This window comes from Chrysemys picta, chromosome 1, assembly GCF_011386835.1.
Source record: "Chrysemys picta bellii isolate R12L10 chromosome 1, ASM1138683v2, whole genome shotgun sequence".
Lineage (NCBI taxonomy): Eukaryota > Metazoa > Chordata > Testudines > Emydidae > Chrysemys > Chrysemys picta.
In genome coordinates, this window is record NC_088791.1 from 65,484,469 (window position 1) to 65,505,232 (window position 20,764).

Genomic DNA, 20,764 nt, shown 5'->3' on the forward strand with positions numbered 1-20,764 from the left:
CACAAATTTTTGCTATTGAATAATGTAGACTAATTTAAGGAAGAAAATGAACACACTGACAACAAAACAAGCTATGCAAATTTTTAAAGTTATCCTTTCTTCATAGTCTAAAATGCAGCGAACCACAAGTTTTTTAAATGGTGAGAAAATGGGTGCCTTCCAGTATTAGAAATTACCAATATCAAATTGTCCTACTTAGGCTAATGAATGTTTCTCACTTTCCTAGCAGAAAAGTGTTTGCTATTTTGAAAATAAGATGACAAAATTAAAAGAACAACTGTTGGCCAAGGAATGAAAATATTTCTAGAAGAAACTATTTCCGCACACAACATTACTTTTATATTTGTCTGAATATCTCAGTTTGATAGAATGTGACATGCTGAATGCTGTAAGAATGTTAGACAAAATAAAAATGACACACAAAGGGTTTTTGTTTTTGTTTTTAAAAAAATTGAATTTTATTTCTTCATTACAAGGTAAACTAGTATTGCAGTTTAAGACCAACAAAAAGGTTGGACAGCAAATTGCTAAATAGTCTTCTAAAGGCTGGAAGAAAGGTAATTAAAAAAGAAAACCAATGAAAACTGAAAATTAATGTAAAATTCCAAGCATAACATGTAAAAGGAATGAGTCTTAATAAAGTTAATTTAGAATCCTAGGTGCCTCAATTGAAAATGTATTCAGAAATGCACCTTACCTTGCTGAGAAATCTGGGTCTCCAGAAACTCAATACCTTATGACACTCTTTGGCCTGCTGGTATTAGGAAGCTGTTACTATTCATAAAAACCTTTTTGAGTCAGGCATTCATACAGACACCAATCAGTTTACAATTTGCAATGTAATAAGTCTGCATTTCTATTAATACAAAAATTTCCAAGGTCACACTTTTATGTCTTGAACAATTGCACCTTTGAGTAGAATGGAGATCAGGGAGAAGAACAGTACAGGAAGACCATATAACCTTTAAAGGCTGAAGGAGTCGCCAGTGCTAGTTATCCTTTGTAAATTTCCCAAAAAGGAATTTATTCGCCTTTCAAAGACTACCTACTTTTTTCAAGACATCAATAATAGTAAGCAAACTGAATTTGACATCACGTGTATTCAGAATGCATACCCCTTATTTTCTCAGCTTTATAGGATGTCATGGGAATGTATATTTAATAACACAACATGTGGCAACAATATGAACAGTTCAAAATCTTTTCTACACAAAATACATTAAACAAGGGGCTGTGGTATTAATAAGCTCTATTAATTGGTTATTTACAATTCTATTAATGATGAATTCTATACATTTAAGATTATTGTATATGTTACCATCATGTTTGGTTGGGAAATTTCAAATTAAATTTCTCCTTATTTCAATGATATAAACTATAAATTTGACTACCTGCCAGTTAGCACCTGTAACAAAACTAGTTATGTTTCAAAAGATGGTTAGATGGATCTACACCAGAACACAATATCCACATTTAATAACTGGGGGGAAGGAAAATACTCAAACCTCCAAATCTCAACAGGCTTCAAAGGTTCACAACCTAGAGGGGCCCTTTATCATGTCTGATCCAACACAGGAAAAAACCTGAGAGAACATATGACCATGGATATTTCCATGAAAAAACAACCTTCACTTTCGTTCAGCCTCTAAGCAGAGCCTACAACTGATCTGAATCTAAGATGACCCTTTAGACCATCCCTATTTTAAAAAGATGCCATTTTATCGATATTGTAAACATTATAGAATCTTTAATGCGGAACTTTTCACCACAAATTATCCCACTGTTAAAAAAAAAAAAAAATCTAAATTGTCGGAGACTACCAGAGGTTCTGAATAATGCACATTCAGTCTTGCCTTGTATGCTACAATCATTTCACTACACTAAAGACATATAATATCACCTACTACCTGACTAATTTTGATCCTAAAAATTAATGCTGCTTCTTTCCAAAGTCAAAAGACATGTATTATAAGGAATGCTGCCTGCTACAGGAAATCTGTATATCTGATCACTACTTTTCTTCTATGAGAATATGAAGTTTTTATTTCTGAAGTTCAATGCAAAGGAATTTAGGGTCTTAAGTCTTTCAAGTGTAAATGAAATATTAAACATACATTTTTCATATAATGCTATATGACACAGTGTACCTTAACTAGCATAAAGCCAGGGTTTTAAGGCCATAACCTAGTTTACACAAAACACACTGATAAACAGTTTATGCAAGGGGCATAAGATTCCATAAATAAAATTAGTAAAAAAAAAAGAAGTTAGTAAATTGTACATTGACAGAAGTAAGGAAAGGAAAAAAGAAATAAGCTATTTCTAAAAAGAATAATGCCATGTATTTTTACTAGAAACACAAATGACAAATATATACAACATTTAAATCTGCAATTAACCACATGCAGCTAGGGAAAACATTTACAAGGACTTGGGTATGCAACTAAGCATAATCAGATTGAAAAAATACAGCATTAAAAAAATCCACAAACCTCAATACTCTCAACAAAGAAACCAAATCAGAATATCTACTCATAAATAAGTTAAAGCCTAAATTTAATAAGGTATCTTTTGTCTTACACATACAAATGCAATAGCCATCTGAGAGCCGAATTGTATGTAATTTTTAAACAAAATTTGACAAATGCCTGTCTTGTGTAATACAATCTGAATGTAGGTTGTTGGCACATTAAAGAACAGAGAGGGAACAAGAGCAAAAGATACATGTTTCCCCAATATATTCCACTGTTTTTCGGTCTGTAAAAACACCTTTTTAGAAAGCCGACTAACTTTCTTAGCTAACCTGACTGTAAAAGTAATCTTATTTTTGTTGCTTTAAAAAAAATTCATTATTTCAGGTACCATTTAATCCTTTGGACAAGAGCCATATCATGTTAACTTAAAATGTTACTTATGAAAGCCCACATACAAAATATCATGTACTTCCTAACAGACTATTTTGTCCTTTCACAAACAGAAGCAGATTAAATACAATTGGATACCAAAGAACACTTCAAGAGAAATTAACGCATCATCCAGGTGCAGCATCACCTGCTGGTAAACTAACAAACTGACATCTCCTGAGAGGGCACAGAAAATTTTCAGTACTGCTTAATAAACTGAAGCATGATACAAATTCCATTGCAGATCTAATTACACACATGAAACGTATAATGGGACATATTCCTTTTTGGTGTCTGTAAGGGTTTTTGGATTATTTTTATACACACATGATCTTTTCACTTTAAACCAGAACATATTTGACAAAAGTAAACCCACAATGAAGAGATAATCCATCTAGTCACAAGATACATCAGATCGCTATCTAACCACTCAAACTATATACATATTGAGACTAGGTAGAAATTAGGGCCCTCATATATTAAGGATCTCACCAACAAGCCAGACAGATTTCTATTAAAAGTTTAACTCTTATGTTGGATATTTTGGTGCCTCCATTGCCAGCAATAGAAGTCTCTACAGAAGGATGAGGAAGGGAAAGAAATGATACCCAATGTGGAAAGAGTAACAGTATCATTCATCAATTTCATATAACTAAATGGAACAAAATCTTGGTTCCTGCTTAAATTTTTTTAATTTTAGTCATGAAAATAAAAAATACTTCTTTTCTGGGTTTAAGCTTTCTAGCCATGTGGACACATTACTTACCTGCTGACCCTTCGGTATTAGCTATTTCCCATGTAATAAGCATATGCAGGTTATTTCTTCCCTTAAACTTATTACAAGTAACAGAAAATAAACAATGTTTGTTAAGAAAGCTAAGAAGTTACATCAGAACTAGTTAAAACCAACACCTATTCACAAAAACAGGAAAAAAGTCATGTGACTTGTTTGATACAATGTTTAGTATACAAAGTTTTAAAAGTCAGTTTTCATTTTTAAACAGGGTTAAACATCTGAAAGTCAAAAGCAAGTAGCTTGACAAACACCAATAATCCCATGCATGAGGACCTGAGGTACAGAATTTAAGAAATAAAAATGTGCAGAGGCATGTGGGCAAGTCCAATATTATCAGCCTATCTGCAGAAAATCTAGCGTGATGGGAGATGACAAAAATTAAGAGTCTCAGTGTTATATATAACGCTTTTGCAGTTGCACAGGATATAGGCCCCAGTTCAACAAAGCACATAAGCATGTGTTTTCCTGAATAGGGCCTTAATATTTAACATAAAATTAAGTTATAAAACAAACCAATGATTTGTTTTAAAGATTACCTTTTGAAGCCACTGAGGTCTTGAAACTTAGCTTAAAACATTAAAACAGGCTCTGCAAGCTATCTGTATAAGAATTGAAAACTTCTCAGACTAATCTATTGAAGTGACTCAAAATATATTTTAAGAATGAACATCCACACCAGTCTGCAAAAGCAAATTGTAAATTTGCCAAGTGTTCTACATACTTCCTATTATTCTAATTTTTATCCTTCATAAAATTTAGAACAAATTCTAGTCATTTGAAATTTGCTTTCATTCTTTAGTTCATACTCTGATATTAAAATATTTGAATTTCAACTTCCAATAAATTGTTTTTAGACAAGTTTGCAAAACCTCATGACTAAATCTATTTCACTTTTTGTTAAGGCAATAAAGTATTCCCCACCAGTGCACAAGGAATGTACAAGCGTACCATCCCCCTTTTACACTGATGTGTGGATAAACCCCCGTTTTAAGGAAATACCAAGCCCACTGGAATCCATATTATCTGAAAAAGTGGAAACATCATGACTGGTTTCATCGGTCACATTTTTCTAATATACAGCTATGTACAGACTGCCTATGGCCTTGGAAAAACCTAAACAAACACAAGCATTATTAACATAAAACCGTAAACAACTGCAGCTGTATTTCAAAAAGGCCAGCATTTTCCCAACATTAAGAGTTTAAATGAAAATAATGTAAACTGTAGTGTCTTAGTCCAGCTGCATGTTGTAGGAGACAGTTTTCAGTTTACTAAAATCATCAACCTAGGATTTCCTCTCCCCAAAACAATGACAGACTATGTGGACCACAGAATGTCAATCAAACTGCAGTTTTTACAATTTTACATGCCTTTCAGCAAATTCACAGGCCATCTATGTAAAAATTGCTGGAAAAGCAAATTATTAAAGCCTTTGTGTAATCACCTATTTGTATATCAAAATCAAGTGTGAAAGAGTGGCATTAGTATTTTTAAGTCACTGAATGCAAGATTAGGTTGATGCATATGCAAAAACTCTATTGCAATGCTTTTTTAAAGACAGTATAAATGTTTTCATAGAATCATTATCTTTAAATATTGCTGAACACAAGACTTTCCCTGAGGTGTAAACATCAAATAACTTGAACAGCTTTACACATCAGCCCCATTAAAGAGTTTATTACAACACTACATCTATTGTAATCAAAGTGGTGCTGTGTACAGACATTATCATATGAACATTTTTAACAAGAACAAACTACTATAAAAACAAGGATTTACTTGACTTTTTTTTCCAATTGCTTGCACATTATAGTTGCCAAATGTATATAACCAGTAATAAAGTTGCAAAAGCTATAAGTTTTAAATCACACAGGTTTCCCTCAAATAAAACAGTTAAGCAACATAAAAAAGTAAAAGAGCTACTGGTTACCATGTATGCAGATTTGCTTTATTCAGATCTATTCCTGTTCATTTTATCCATGAATCCTTACAGGCTCAGTTCAATCATAAGAAGCAAACCGCTGGACAAGCATCTTTCCATGAAGAATGTTTCTTGTCTTTGCAAGGTGTTCCTCTTCCTTCAGCTGTAATGTGTCAAAATTTGTGATGTAGATTTTGCTAGTCCCCATAATACACAGAAAAATGTTGGCTTAACTATACATACACAAGTCGTGCACCTACTTCACCATAATGTAATCTAACACAAATAAAAGATATTGAAGCAGTAGCTACTTGTTTGTCTGAAAATTCTCAAAGTGTAATTGTTCTATAAAATCTATTTTTACTAAATGTTAATAGTTATACAAGAAAGTTGAAAAAATGCAATTTAACAATTAATATACCAAATCACAAGAAACAAATAGCTACTGTTTCTGTGAATGATGGAAACATTTATATAGAACATTTCCTGAAGTATTCATACGGCAAGAGTCAATAAGAAAAGTACTTGGATGATGATGCTACAACCAAATTTGTTCTTTACATTTTTACCCACCCATTTACAGCAATTCTAAACTGGTTCTTTCACAATTAAATACTGCACTAAATGTTTAATGAAGTGGGTGTTTTACAGATTAGTAATATATTTAACAGTGCACAATATTTTCTGAAATTTATCAGCTTGATGCCAATGTTACAAAATTTGGAAACTAAAATTAATAGGGGCTCCGGATTTAAAAAAAAAGTACTGTCACAAAATTACAAAAACCCAGTTTGTTTAAAAAAATACAATACAGATGAGAATTCAGGTTTCCCCACATAAAAACAAAACAAAAACAAAACACCCTACATCCTAGTCAGACTAATTATTTCAGCAACCAATGTATCTAATAAAGGAATCACAACAACTCATTTAAATATAATTGTAGAGCTCACATAATACTTGGATGGTATAATTCCATTCACTGATGCTTCATTTAAATTCCATTACAAAACACAACTAGTTAACTGTACGATATCAATAGGTCACAATTTCTACATTCAACAACTTCATAAGAATTTAAATCAAGTTGCTTAAAAAAACCAAACACATTAACCGGTCATTTAAAAAAAAATCAGACATTTAGAGAAGCAATTTCATGAACACACACCAATGCACAGCTGTCATAAGGATTCTTGTACTACTAAAATGGTTCAAGATAATTAGGAAGCAAACTTGTATTGTATGGATGATAGATAATTAGTTGTCCTTCCTTCCCCCACAATGACTGGTAATGTTTGATTTAAAAAAAATAAAATAAACAGAAGAGTTTATTACCTATATACTACAGTCTGCATACAGCAGAATCACTAAAATTTGAACTAGTGCCTAGAAGACCTTTTCAAATTCATGAAGTTTGCTATCAAGTGACAAATGTATTGACTAGTGACTTCCTTTGGGGATTCTCTCCTCCAAAAGAGACCAGATCCCCACAGCTGCTTTTAAAACTCGATTTTTCAATAGCAAAGTGGTACTAAAGTGTCACCTGCATGCAAAACAAACATTTGCAATTGAAAGCAATTGAAAGTTATTAATGCAAACACGGGATCTCAATGTTTCAGAGGAGCAAATAAATAAATGACAGCTGCGAGACTGCATGTCAGAATTTGCTGCTCTTCCAATACAATGCTGTGCAGAAATAGGGGATCTTTCAGCACTGCTACAGTGACAGTTAACAGATCCAAAAGCATCCATTTGATTTACAATACCAGCATAAAAAGTTTGAATCCAATGGGAGAGTTTGCTAGATTTTCTAGAGTTCATAAAGAATCACAGGTACTTTTGAAGAACCTGTACGGGATCACCACTTTTTAATTTAGGGCACTATGCAAATTTTAAGAGACTGTCAAGATTATACTGAAGCTAAATTATAAATTACAAAACATAAAACACTAAAATTCCCCAAACTGGTATAAATTCTCATAAAAAAAAGAAACCAATATATTGGCTAATTTGCCAATTTAGATTTAATGCTTCCTATAGTAGGAAATAAATCTGTATGCATTAACGTTTTCAACATTCTACTTTGTAGAAAACTGAAGTACAAAACAGCTTATAAAAAGGGTAAAATGCAAAAGGTTACATATTGAAATTTTTTTTTTAAGTCAATGCCTTTTGGCAATACCACTTCTTTCTTTGTCTAAGAACTGCTTATTTCCATACAATAAGGAGTTTTCCAGTGTTCCTGTTAATAAAACTGATTTTTTCCCCTCACATTTTAAATATCTTACTTGTAGAATAGCCTGCTTAAGGCTAAAACTTTTGGTCTTGGTCTATGTCCCCCACATCACCTAAAAGTAATCTCAAACACTTTGCTCACCTCTTAAGGTATATTTATGTAATGATTTAATTTGCCAGTGTTGGGCATTTTTTTGTTTTTCATATACAGAGTGAGATTATCTTCATTTTCTAATATACTTTTTTTAATGTGGCTCAAGAGGTCCTTTTTATTGTATTTATTTATTTATTTATTTTGGTGGAGCTTGCAGTAGCAGCTTGAATTTTTTTTTTAAACCTCTGCATGTCCCATATAAGTATTTTAACAGCTATGAAATGAAAGTCTGACAACTCTCTTCTATTGTTATATTTAATGTGCATATGCCCTTTAAATAAATGCAATACCCTAAACAAACGTATCCATTTCAAGGAACAGTTACAGTCTATCACCGTATATTCACATTTGGGGGAGGAGAGAGAAGAGGTAAAAATACAGATTTATTCCACATACTAATAGTTCCTAACGTGTTCATGTACTGCAATAAAATTCTCCTTTTATCTTATTTTATACACAAACAAAATCATTAATTAACACACAAAGGTCATATCTTACAAAAATTCAGTTTCAAGGCTGAAATTCATTCCTCAACTCAACCTAGTGTCCATATTATTACATATCTTCCAAAGTGTGATTATATTTTTCAGTAACACTTACGTGCGACAGGGTGAGCAGAGAACAGTTTCAACCATGACTCTAAATTCATTTGCTCTTCTGTATTTAAGTCAGAAGACTTTGTATGAATTCAGCTCTGTTTATCATTAGTGTAAATGCTACTATTCTTTCACTACTTTCACTACCCTTTTACATATTATGCTTCACCTATTACTACTGTACTTACCTTACACTTTTGTTCTACCTTAATGTACACTTTAAGGTTGACACCAAAACCACCCCTACCCCACAAAAATAACTATTATGAAAGGAAAATATATTCCCAAACTCCAGTTTCATGTCACTTTAAACCTTTTCTATTATCCCAGATTGTCTATTCTTTGAAAATAACTGGTAACTTAGTTCATAAATGTGTTCAGCAGAGAGATTTGCATTTTCTAACCAATTTGCCTTGTTGCTGTGTTTTCCCTTTAATAAAACAGACTACTAAAAATATGACATCAATATACTGAAATATATACCCTTTTACAGAATACAGAAAATGTTCATAAGGATTCATTTAAAAAATTAAATGCAATTTCTCTCTTTGAAAAGAAGAAACTAGGTTTTAGTTTACAAATTAAAAAGCTGTTAGGCAAGTATCTTTCACATTCAGGTATGAGGAAGACACAGAAAGGCAGATCAAGCTGCCACAGAGAAACATAAAAAGGGAAATATGTTGGATTTTTTAAACAAACAACTTAGTTCTCAAACCACAGTAAGCAAAAGGATAAAACCTAACCCAATTTATTCATTCATTGGACAATACTGTATCCAGCCAATCCTTTGACAGTTTTCAAATGTAAAGCAGCCACCTTAAAGATACATTTCTTGTGGAACTGCTTCACAGTGCAAATTTCAGTCATAGATATTGACTGTACAACTTAGGGAAAAAGAGAGAATGCAAGGTGTAGGGAAGATGGAAATATAATGAATCCCAGGCCCATTAGTAGGCAACATAAGATTGGCAGGAAAATTACAGTAATGTTTGCAGACAAAAAGGATATCAGATACCAATAGGATTAAGAAACGGTATACAATTATACATTTGAAAAAAGAGTTAAAAGGCAAGATATTAGTTTTGTTTAAAAAAAAAACAAAAAACCCCAAACATGGATTTTATCAGAGCACCCCCGAAGGAGATGATGGAAGTGCAGAAATTATTCAAAGGCTCTGTAAACTTTTAAATGATAGACTACCCGCTCCCATAAAGCATTGAGGCAGTCACAAATAATACAAAATAAATTTTATACAGCAAAAAAGGAAGAGCATACCACTGAGGTACAGCTTCTCTTTTACACTCTCTCCTCCAGAATGAGTTTCATGAATTCAACCAAATGTACAAAAAGCATGATACCTCTTATGAGGAATGCTAGCTCTACAAAAAATGGCCTATTCATTTGACAGAAGTAAAGAGTTTTCATAGTACAACGAAAGAGAAAGACATAATATTGCACATTCTATAGCTGTTGCCATCTTTTTCAGTTTCCAAATTAACATCATGTTTCCCCAAGTACAGTATTTTTTAAAATCAGAGACTAGGTGTATCTGAGAAAAATGGTAGCAATATCTCCAAAATTAACTATCACTGAAACAATGCCAAATTGCTTAGTACAGTTAGGCATTGAAAAGTACTACTGTATTGTTTATTTGAGATACGCTAATAGTTACTCGTTTTAATAATAAAACTATCTGCAAAATAAACATTTTTCCATTAATTGCAAGTTCTCAAAAAACAGGCTCATTTATCTGACATTTAACAAGTGAAGTGCTTGTCAGTCTTATGAGCATTCAACTTTATTTTCCATGGAAAACAGGAATCTACCTGTAACAATGTATTATCAAGTACAATATTCTTCTACAGACACAGAAAGGACAAGTTGTGTGATTTCTTTTTCTTTTTTTTAAGTGACACTAATACTCAAGATCAGCGGTTCTCAAACTGTGGGTCGGGACCCCAAAGTGGGTCACAACCCCTTTTTAATGGGGTCGCCAGGGCTGGCATTAGACTTGCTGGGGCCCAAGGCCAAAACCCAGGCCCCACCACCCAGGGCCAAAGCCAAAGCCCAAGGGCTTCAGCCCTGGGTAGTGGGGCTCAGGTTACAGGCCCCCACCTGGGCCTGAAGCCCTTGGGCTTTGGCCTCTCTGCCCGTGGCGGTAGGCTCAGGCTTTGGTCCCCCTCCTGGGTCATGTAGTAACTTTTGTTGTCAGAAGGGGATTGCAGTACAATGAAGTTTGAGAACCCCTGCTCAAGATTATTTTACTACAGATGGACACAAGTACTTTATTTTGGGACTGTATACTCCAGAAGTACACTAGAAGGCTTAAGGATTTTGCTTACAGTGGTCTGAGAACAGGAAGAGAAATAAGTTATGAAAAATGGAGCACAAAGTCTACATACATATTGAATATTACAATGTTCGTGTACTTTTCTCTTTGCAGTTCATTCCAAATTCAGTTTAATTGTGCAAAAAAATTATACAATTAGAAAACAGCTATCCAAATAACAAAAACATAAAATGAAATAATGTGTAACATTCAGAAGTTATTAAAATCCAGACAGTGAGATTAAGATGGGACAGTAATAGCTGAAATACATAATTGAACCACCAGTTAAACTAAACCCTTTCTAAAAAATCAGGGGCTAATGTTGATGAAGTTACATTACTTTTCTGTTTGTACATGTTCATTTTGGTGTTACTCCTCTAAATCAGATTCCTCTGATTATTAACACATAGGTTCTTGATTTTCTAGATTACTTTACATCAGAAAATTTTACTTTAAAAAAAAAATCAACCACACGTTCTGCACTTTTACATTAATAATTATACCACTACGCTAGCAAAAGTTACAGACTTCAGGAAAACATTCAAATTAAGTAACTATTTGCCAAGATTACACTGGCAATGCACTTAAGGACCAATTGCCCAACTGAAAGTGCATAAGTCAACTTGACAACTTAGTTTTTGATCTCTAAATGTACAAACAGAAGTGTGAAAATTTGATATGGTACATTTGATTTTTTTTCAATAAAATTGTATAAAACATTTATTAATTATTCAAATTTAATCCAGCTACATGAATGCAAGTAGATACAAATGACAAAATGAGTAATAAAAACTGATTAATGTTTCACAGCATACAAAACTTTACAATGAACTTTTAAAACTCTTCTAAAATGAGCATGTTTAACATTTTTGTTAAAATATGCCAGTAGAGTATCACAGCACTACTAAATTTACATGGGAATAAAGAGAGGAAAACCACTGTCATTCATATCTTTTAGGCACAGACAAACTCGCATTATCTGGTAAAACACTGGCAGAAAGGGTGATGTTCCTCTCAGTATTTCTATTATTTCAGTAAGTGTCTGGGAACCTTTGATTACTGTTCATAAACAAATCTAATGCAAACCCTCTCCGCCGCCCCCAAAAAAGTATAAAAACATATATTCTGGTGAAAATGAAACACACACCAGAAGATTACTGAAATTAAGTACTTAACAAAAACTACAAAAATTAAGCCCTTCTTTAAAAGGACAAGACAAACTATTTACAATTTATCTTTTAAAATACCAACTTCTCATTTGCATGTAGTTCACTAAATCTGTCCTTTAAATAAAGTTATTGCAGTCTATTTTCCTCTTGATGAAGGGGAATATATCTACTCAACTCCTCTTAATTCTAATGAAAGTCTTGGTGCACAACACACAAATTTAAAGGGAGGTTGCATATGTAAATCCCATGTGTACTCAGAGTTGAATAAATAATAATTCAGATAATCTCACACATCATACCTAAAATGTGTGAGTATATAAATAAATAAATAAAATAGTGTTATGGTAAGTACTAAATGCAACCATGTTCCCTCAGACACTTTGTGGGAGAAAATATATCTATACTTAGTATAGAAGTTCCACGATACAGACACCTGGTCTGAATGCATGAAAATATAAAACTTCAATAATCAAGTGCATCCAAAGTAACTTCCCATCTTAATTTTTATTTAGGGAACTTCAAATTAACAGTATTTAATATCATTTACTCATCTTCCACTGAAGAAGTGAAAGCCTTGGAAATGCAACTATCATTCAGCTCAACTGGGTTACCTCCTACACAATACTACTTACGTGTAGCACTTAAATACAGCAGAACCTCAGAATTAGGAACTGACCAGATAACCACACACTTTATTTGGAACTGGAAGTACCAGAGACAACAGCAGAGACCACAAAAAAAAAAGAAGCACCAGCAAATACAGTACAGTATTGTGTTAAACGAAAACTACTAAAAAAATAAAGAGAAAGCAGCATTTTTTTTCTGCATAGTAAAGTTTCAAAGCTGTATTAACTCAGTGATCAGTTGTAAATTCCTGGAAGAACAACCACAATGTTTTGTTCAGAGTTATGAACAACCTCCATTCCTGAGGTGTTCATAACTCTGAGGTTCTACTGTACATTTAAAAACAAATTTGTGGTAGCTAAGGAAAATCCGCTTTAGTGAAAGAAACCACATTCAATCATGTAAATTTGAAACTTTTTGTTCTGACATTTTATGCTTAGCAACCATGGTGAATAATTTTTTTTTACAATTCCAGGAATGTTTGTACTAAAATAGTACACTGTACAAAGTAAAACCGTGACCACTGTCACTTAAGCAATTAAGGTATATTAAGACTGCCAACTTCACTTCAGCTGCCTCTTTTCAGCCTCTGATTCCCCTTCCATAGGCCATTACTGTATGGATCAGCCACTAAGGAATGCATGAACCAAGGACAATACATATTGTCCCAATATTAAGTGGGATCAGATGTTTTAAGGTCAGACTTGTGTCTCTAGTGCAGAGAAATGCTACAAGGCATGCCAAGAAAAACTGACACTCACTTTAAATGGCTTATATAACTCCTTTTACTTAAGGCTTACTAAGATTTTCATGATTCTCAGAATAGTTTTGCTCCAACTATATTAATGTCTTTTGAATAAATTTCTATGACTAAATGCCACATTAAAACTTCATTTCTCAAATCTGTAATAAAGTACTGTCAGGAGACATTTCTTCTGAGTGTGACTTTTAACATAGTATATTAAAGAACTGTTCTAAATACGCAAGGATAGGAAAAGATTATGACTTCCAAATGACAAATACAGAGAGGTTTTGGTTTCAATTGTCAAATTCAAGAAAAATCAAGCAATTTCAATTCAAGATCCTCAAACTGTGTATATAACTAAGTTAAATATTCATTGCATATTTACATTGACATTTTTTCAGTGGCTAGCCAGAGTTCTTTAAGTGTCTACCCAAAGTGATACTCTACAGCTAATTACATGGTTGGTTGGTTGTTTTTTTTTTAAATAAAGTTTAATCCATAAAAGGACTGCGGATGTCTGAAGCATTTAGTGAGTGTAAAATAACCAAAAAACCCCATTCCTGATGTTGTACATTTGTTCACCAATCTTTAGATTATAGGCAGAAATTCTATCACCAATTGTGCAGCACAGAAAACAAAGGGGACAACACCTGAATTTAGTTCACGGACCAGGAAATATTAAGAGGTCACATTTTATAAAAGAAAGAGACACATCCTATTTCAGTCCTTACTTGACCAAAACCTTCATTGCAACCAACAGAAAATTCACCTGTATAACAACTTAGCTAGCTCTGTAGGACTTAGGCCTTCGGATTTTATATATGCAAGTACTGCCTACAATGAAATAATCACAATTTAAACATTTCTAAATCTTTAAATGGAACTGCAAAATGTGATTAAGAGTTGTGAGTATCCTAATCTTCAGAGTTTAGATAAACAAGAACAGACTCCTTTTGATTAGTCTGATTTACTACTGCCTTTTCAGTAACATGTTTAATCTTCCCATCCATAAAAACTGAAAAAAATTGACATCACACCACAGAAATTACATATTCATGCAATTAGCAAAAGAAAAAAACCCACATCAAGTCAAGATAGTTACCTGTCATTACTTACCAAAGTTCTCTTCAGATTCTACAAGAAGGAAAGGATTCAATACATATTGCTGGACCACACTTAAGTGTACATATTTACTGTATAAATAATCCCAAAGCCAAAGTAGTTACTGTTAATTCAAGTACCCATCAACCCTACACAACATAAAACTGAAATGCCCACCTTCTCTAACGATGGCGATACTCTCGTTCTCTGTCACGTTCTCTATCACGATCTCTGTCACGATCACGATGTCTCTCTCGTTCACGGCTTCTTTCCCGGTAATAGTCATCATGGCGATCTCTGCTACGGGACTTGTGACGCCTGCTTTTTTCTCTTGACCTGCTGTGGTCCCTCTCTCTTGACCGTTCACGTCTTCTAAAAGAAATTACTTCATTAATTTTTTACTGAAAATACACACACAACACCAGAAAATTAAGATGTGTGAAGTACTGCCTGTTTAATAAAATGAAAATGCTCAAACAAGAATGTTGAGAAGAAAAAAAAAAGGGGGGACATGTTTATTTTGATACAGAGATGCATATGTGTATAGTGCACAGAAGGGGTGAATCTGTTTTTTTATTTCAGGAAGCCACCAAATACTTAATAGTGCAGACTTGGTATTCAGAGAATACTGAATATGTACCCTACTCCCACTTTTCCAAATTAACCCATTTCTTCTTCGCTTTTGAGGATTCCAGCAGCAGATCCAGCACAATACTTTCTATTTCCTGTTCTTACCATTTGAGGAGATGTGTTACCATTGGGGACTGAAAGGGGAAAGGAAGGAGGTAGAAAAAACTGAGGAGAGGATGACAAGACAGCTGCTCTTGGGAATGTATCCAACCTAAAATGGCTGCTGCAAGTGTGGCAGCCATTTTAGGTATTGAAAATTTGTGGGGACAGTGGTATTGCATTTGTTTGAATATGAATATCAGTAAGTTACACTATTAGTACAGTATCTGGACTGACTACAAACTGAGTATCTGTCCAAATTCCATATGGAGTTAATTCTAGAAGAAATATGAATATCTGGTTAGTATTGGGTAAAGCCTGATGGACTTCAATCTGCCTTTCTCCCTCATGTCTTCTCTTAGTAGCCTTAACACATAATTATAATGATAACAGAAGAACATTATCCAATTTTCTTGCCATTTAAAATTATCTAGACAAGAATACAGATAACTACCATAAAAATGAAAACTGATTTTGTATAATTTAGAAGTAATTTTAATAACTACATTCATAATCATGATTATATATCAATCTGTTCACAAGTATGTAATTAATTTTGTTTTGATGTTTACATGTTATTGCAGCATGTAAAGGAATAGAATTCTAATTAAAATTACATTTAATATGAGGCTACAGAGGTCAGTTTGGGGAGGAAGGATAGCCTTGTTTAGAACAATCAACTGGGTTTCAGGAGATCTAGGATCAATTTCTAGCTCTACCACAGACTTCCTGTGTGACTTTAGGCAAGTCACTTAATTACTCTGTGCCTCAGTTCCCCATCCGTAAAATGAGGATAAAACACCTTTCTCCTATCCTTTATAGGTCTTGTTTATTTAGAGTGCAGCTAGTGAATGAAACAGGAAAGCTTTACCTTGATCCAGAACCGTAAGACTTAGACTCAATTCCATGAAGGCAATCCTGCAGAGAGCTAATAAGTACTTTACAACGATCATCAGCAGATACTTTGGATTGTTTAATTAAGGAAATAGCAGTTACTAAGGTCTCTATAGCACTTCCATAGTCCCCTGAAAAGAAGAAAGTAAATTTGATGTTAAAGAGATTAAAATGTAATAAAAATCTATCTGTAAAACTATTATCCTTTGACAGCTGGTCTTCTCTGCAACAGCCATTGAAGCCACTTCTGTGGACCAGCTATTAAAAACATGGTCTATGTTTGTACCCAGTAAGTGTCCATATAAATCTAATCTGAGTATAGTTCAAGTCAGTCACAAGAAATATCTACAATCAGGATGGCACTCTGTGTTTACAACAACAACAAAAAAATCAAATCAAAGTGGCTTCACATCTCCAAGATTCCCATGGGGAAATTATATACAATTGCTTTTAGTGGGATGGAACAGGAGGGACACTGAAGATTTACTGACCAGCACTGGCATCTGACACAGCTCTTGAAATGGCACTGCTTGAGATGGCCCTATTTCTATTCATGATTTCTTCAAACTCTGCTTCACTTAAAGGTGTTCTTGCCGCATCCATTTCTCTGCAATTAATAAAACTAAAGTTTAAAAAAGTAACCCAAAGCTTGTGAAGATAGCATTGCAGTTATCAACAACTCAAGTTTGCAACTTTAAGCAAAGTGACAAACAGGACAGAAAGCAGGTTTTTGGGTTTTTTGTTTGTTTTTAAAAAAGTTTTATGGTACAAAACTTGCAGGCAAAAAAAAAGTACAATACCATTAAAACATCTGCTGTGTAAATGTGCTTAAGCTATCTTTGATCATCCATTTATATTGAAGATTTAGAAGCAGTTATATTGTGCTTTCCATCTTCAAAATGCTTTACAAAATTTTAACTAATCTTCACAACATCCCTATAACACCAGCAGGTATTATCCCTATTGTATAGATGGGGAAACTGAGGCAGGGGAGTCAGGCGATTTGCCCACAGAGATGGAATTGATATCAAAAATGGGATTAGAACTCAAATTCCTGGTTTCTAGTCCCCTGCTCTATCACATCAGGACTTTAAGTTATGCAGCAGATGAAGTAAATATGGTCTAGCATTATTAATGCCCCACCTCCTGAATAACATTTCAAAGATTTTATTTCTGCTTTAATTTCCAATATTTTGCTGGTCAAGTTCAAGGGTGCTCCAATTTACTGTTTTAACAAGAAATCTTAAGGAGAAAGTGTCAAGCTTACACTTAGGGTTGTAAAAGGGAATTCTTGTATTCTCGCTGAATGCTGTAAATAATATTTTATTGATCATGTGTATTTGGTTTCCACAGAAATGGAAATTAACCTATTCAAAATGGGGATAAAAAATTTCCCATCCAATTCTGCAGTGTTCTATCAGCCAGTCTCTGTTATATAGAATATCTGGAGGATGATGTTAATGAGACTGTTAAACTGGCTCACTGCCGGATATTATTTCTAAAATAGTGTTAGTTATTCTGGTAGAAAGAAAATGCAGAATGATAAGCAATGCTATCCTCTTAAGAGCAAGAAGTGGAACAAGATCCTATAGCCAGTTTAGCATAAGAGGAAATGTCTAAAAATTCATACCTCCCTGAGTTTTGAGTATTATTTTTCGTATGCCTCCAATACAATGGAATATGTAATTGTTCTCTTATGGACATGTTATTTCCAGTGAAACGCCTATGATATATAATTAATGACAATTTAAATAGTTATGGATTGTAATTTTGAAATTATGATAATGAAAATATTGGACAGCAAGTGCAGTGGTTCTGTCCTGTTCTCCCACCCCTTTCCTCCCCCATCCTTCTACGAACTGTGGACAACCTCAATCTTGGTTATCAGAAAAGACCTGGTGTTTATTACGATTATATACAAGGTAATTATGCCAAATACTCTAAATTTCCATACAATTTCTATATGAACATTACATTTATAAATAATTGATTTTTACTTATGAATTCCATAATTGGAAGAACCAGAACCAATGTCCAAACAGAAACAGAAAAAATAAAATTAATATTAAAGGACAGAATATGCATGTCTTCCTCACACTGGAAGTATGACCAACGTAACTCATAAGATCTATATGTAAATACAATAAAACTTCATTTTGTACAGTGACTTTCTTACATACTGTCCCCAAATGCTTTACAGAGTTTAACACAAATACAATGGATAATAAAAAACAGTGAAGGTATAAAGAAACTAAGAGGTATAGGCCAGTGGTTCTCAAACTTTTGTACTGGTGACCCCTTTCACACAGCAAGCCTCTGAATGCGACCACCCTAATAAACATATAAAAAAGTGTTTTTAATTTAACACCATTATAAATGCTGGAGGAAAAGCGGGGTTTGGGGGTGGAGACTGACAGGTAATATCCTTACAACACCCTGAGGGGTCCCGACCCCCAGTTTGAGAACCCATGGTATAGGCAAAGAAGAAGAGATGTTACAGATAAGATTTGAGAATCAGGAAGGCTGTTCCAGATAGCAGGAGTTGCAGAGAAGGACTTTGCACCAACTATAGAAAGATTGGTACTAGATAAGCAGATGGAGGTAGGAGAGGAAGGAAGTTAAAAGTCCCAGAGGCGGAGAAAATCCATGGAGGGTTTTTGTGACAAGGATTCCAATCCTGACAAAAATGGGGGCCAGTGGCATTGCATGAAGATGAGAGTGATATAGTCATGGTTCTTTGTACTATACTGTACTTACAAATACTGAACTATATAAATGTTAAGAAAAAGGACAGCAGCATTTTGCGTAGGATGGAGTCTGCAAACCTGGGACTTGGGAAGGCCATGAGAAGACAGTTGCCAAATAGAGTAAGAGAAGATGAAGGTGAAGATTTCTAAAGGTATAGCTGAGGCAAAAACATAAATAAACCATTGCAGAGGTAGTGCCAGATAGAAATAGAAAATGTTGGAGAAGGTCAATAATGACACCAAGATTACAAAAAGTGAAGGCAGACAAAGGTCTGAGTTGAAGGGGGAAAAAGAGGAGAAGGACACTGCATCTGAGGATGCTTCCACACCTAGAAAAACATTCTGACAGATGTTTTAATGAAGAAAGTGGAAAAGAAGCTACTTAAAAGCCAAAGAGAATCTGATGCCTCCTACATGGAATAAATGTGCTACCAAGCACACTACACTAAAAGCACTCACCTGCCAGGTGGACCATAGTCACCCCTGTCATAAGGCGGAGGTCGGCCATATGGATCTGTTGGTGGTGGACCACGACTGTCTGAAGTAGGTATGCCACTATTGGCTGGTGGGGGGAAGAAAGCTGGATTCACGTGTGGAGCAGGTGGGGGAGCACCTGGAGGTGGCCCGGGAAGATGTGGAGGAGGAGCAAGTGTCAGGGGAGGCCCAAGTGGACCAGGCGGACGAGGGGGAAAAGGACCGGGAGGCGGAGGTGGACCTTGCTGTGGTGGTGGTGGACCTGGAGGGGGGCCATAGCCTGGAACTGGAGGTGGAGGACCAGGAGGAAGTGGACCCAGCGGAGGCTGACCAAAGGGTTGTCCAGGAAACAGAACTGGTGGTGGTGGACGGTCACCACGATTAGGAGGCCCAGCTAATGGAGGTGGAAGAACTTGACCAGGAGGTGGAGGACCTGGTGGGCCTGGGGGACCAGGAGGACCTAGAGGTGGACGTGGTGGAGTTTGTCCAGCTGAAAGAAAAATGGGAAAATAAAGTTATTTCCATAATTAGATTTTAACCAAACTTTTGCAAGTCTCACTGAACAATTTTGATGTGCATGAGAGATTATGCATTTCCACCTTTGGAAAAAGCAAATTATCATTTGATAAAGTTCAAAAAAGTACTTGACTATTAACATTTAAAGGGACACCATTAATATCTTGTTAAAGTCATATTGCTGTCTGGAAATCTGGCACTTATTATTGATACAAGTAACACCAAAGGCTACTAGTACTGGAAAAGATTCAAGTCAGCTTAACCTTGCTGTTTGTGTGGGTCTTTCATGGAAAAAAGAAATATATATATTTAAATACAGAAAAGTGATTGTAAATCCACAAGTATTGTTAAGGAAAACTAAGGCCGGGTGTACCACCCAAATCTGCTTTCAGTTCTTTTTTAAATTAATGATTTTCAGTTTGAGTGTTCATTTAAATCTGAATGTTACAGACAACTCATTTTGCTGCACGACCATACTTAAAGATACTTAAACTTGCCCCACAACACACAGAGGGTTTCTCTTCACTGCAGTATCAGCTCCCGTCCACACACAAAGATCTCTAGCTCCAGTGAAGAGGTGATTTAAACTCAAGCTAACTGGTCTGTCAGAGGGCATGAGTTAAAGCTCAAGTGCTGTGACGTTCAAGCTAATATGCAATAGGAAAAAACAGTTACGAACCTTTCGTAACTGTTGTTCTTTGAGATGTGTTGCTCATGTCCATTCCATGTTAGGTGTGTGTGTGTGCCAGAGATTTTTCCCGCAGTGGTATCCGTTGGGCTGGCTCAAAATGTCCTCTAGAGCCGCAAGCTTATGCGCTGGTATAAGGGGTG

The 20,764-nt window shown here is 34.7% G+C and overlaps 1 protein-coding gene across 7 annotated transcripts in view; it reads right to left on the reverse strand.

Annotated features, from left to right (window-relative positions):
- Positions 1 to 427: 427 nt before the first annotated feature.
- CPSF6 (cleavage and polyadenylation specific factor 6) overlaps positions 428 to 20,764 on the reverse strand; it is a 49,877-nt gene continuing 29,540 nt past the window's right edge. Inside the window, exons 6-12 of one of the 7 annotated variants that reach the window (XM_005280033.4) lie at positions 19,403 to 19,907; positions 17,827 to 17,919; positions 16,688 to 16,803; positions 16,174 to 16,327; positions 14,751 to 14,945; positions 14,589 to 14,606; positions 428 to 5,783 (exon numbers count right to left, since the gene is read on the reverse strand). In XM_005280033.4, coding sequence (XP_005280090.1) covers positions 14,756 to 14,945; positions 16,174 to 16,327; positions 16,688 to 16,803; positions 17,827 to 17,919; positions 19,403 to 19,907 — 1,058 coding nt within the window. In that variant the 3' untranslated portion in view covers positions 428 to 5,783; positions 14,589 to 14,606; positions 14,751 to 14,755. The remainder of the gene's footprint in view (positions 5,784 to 14,588; positions 14,607 to 14,750; positions 14,946 to 16,173; positions 16,328 to 16,687; positions 16,804 to 17,826; positions 17,920 to 19,402; positions 19,908 to 20,764) is intronic. The other 6 variants (XM_065569279.1, XM_005280035.4, XM_005280032.5 and 3 more) reach the window with 6 other exon arrangements.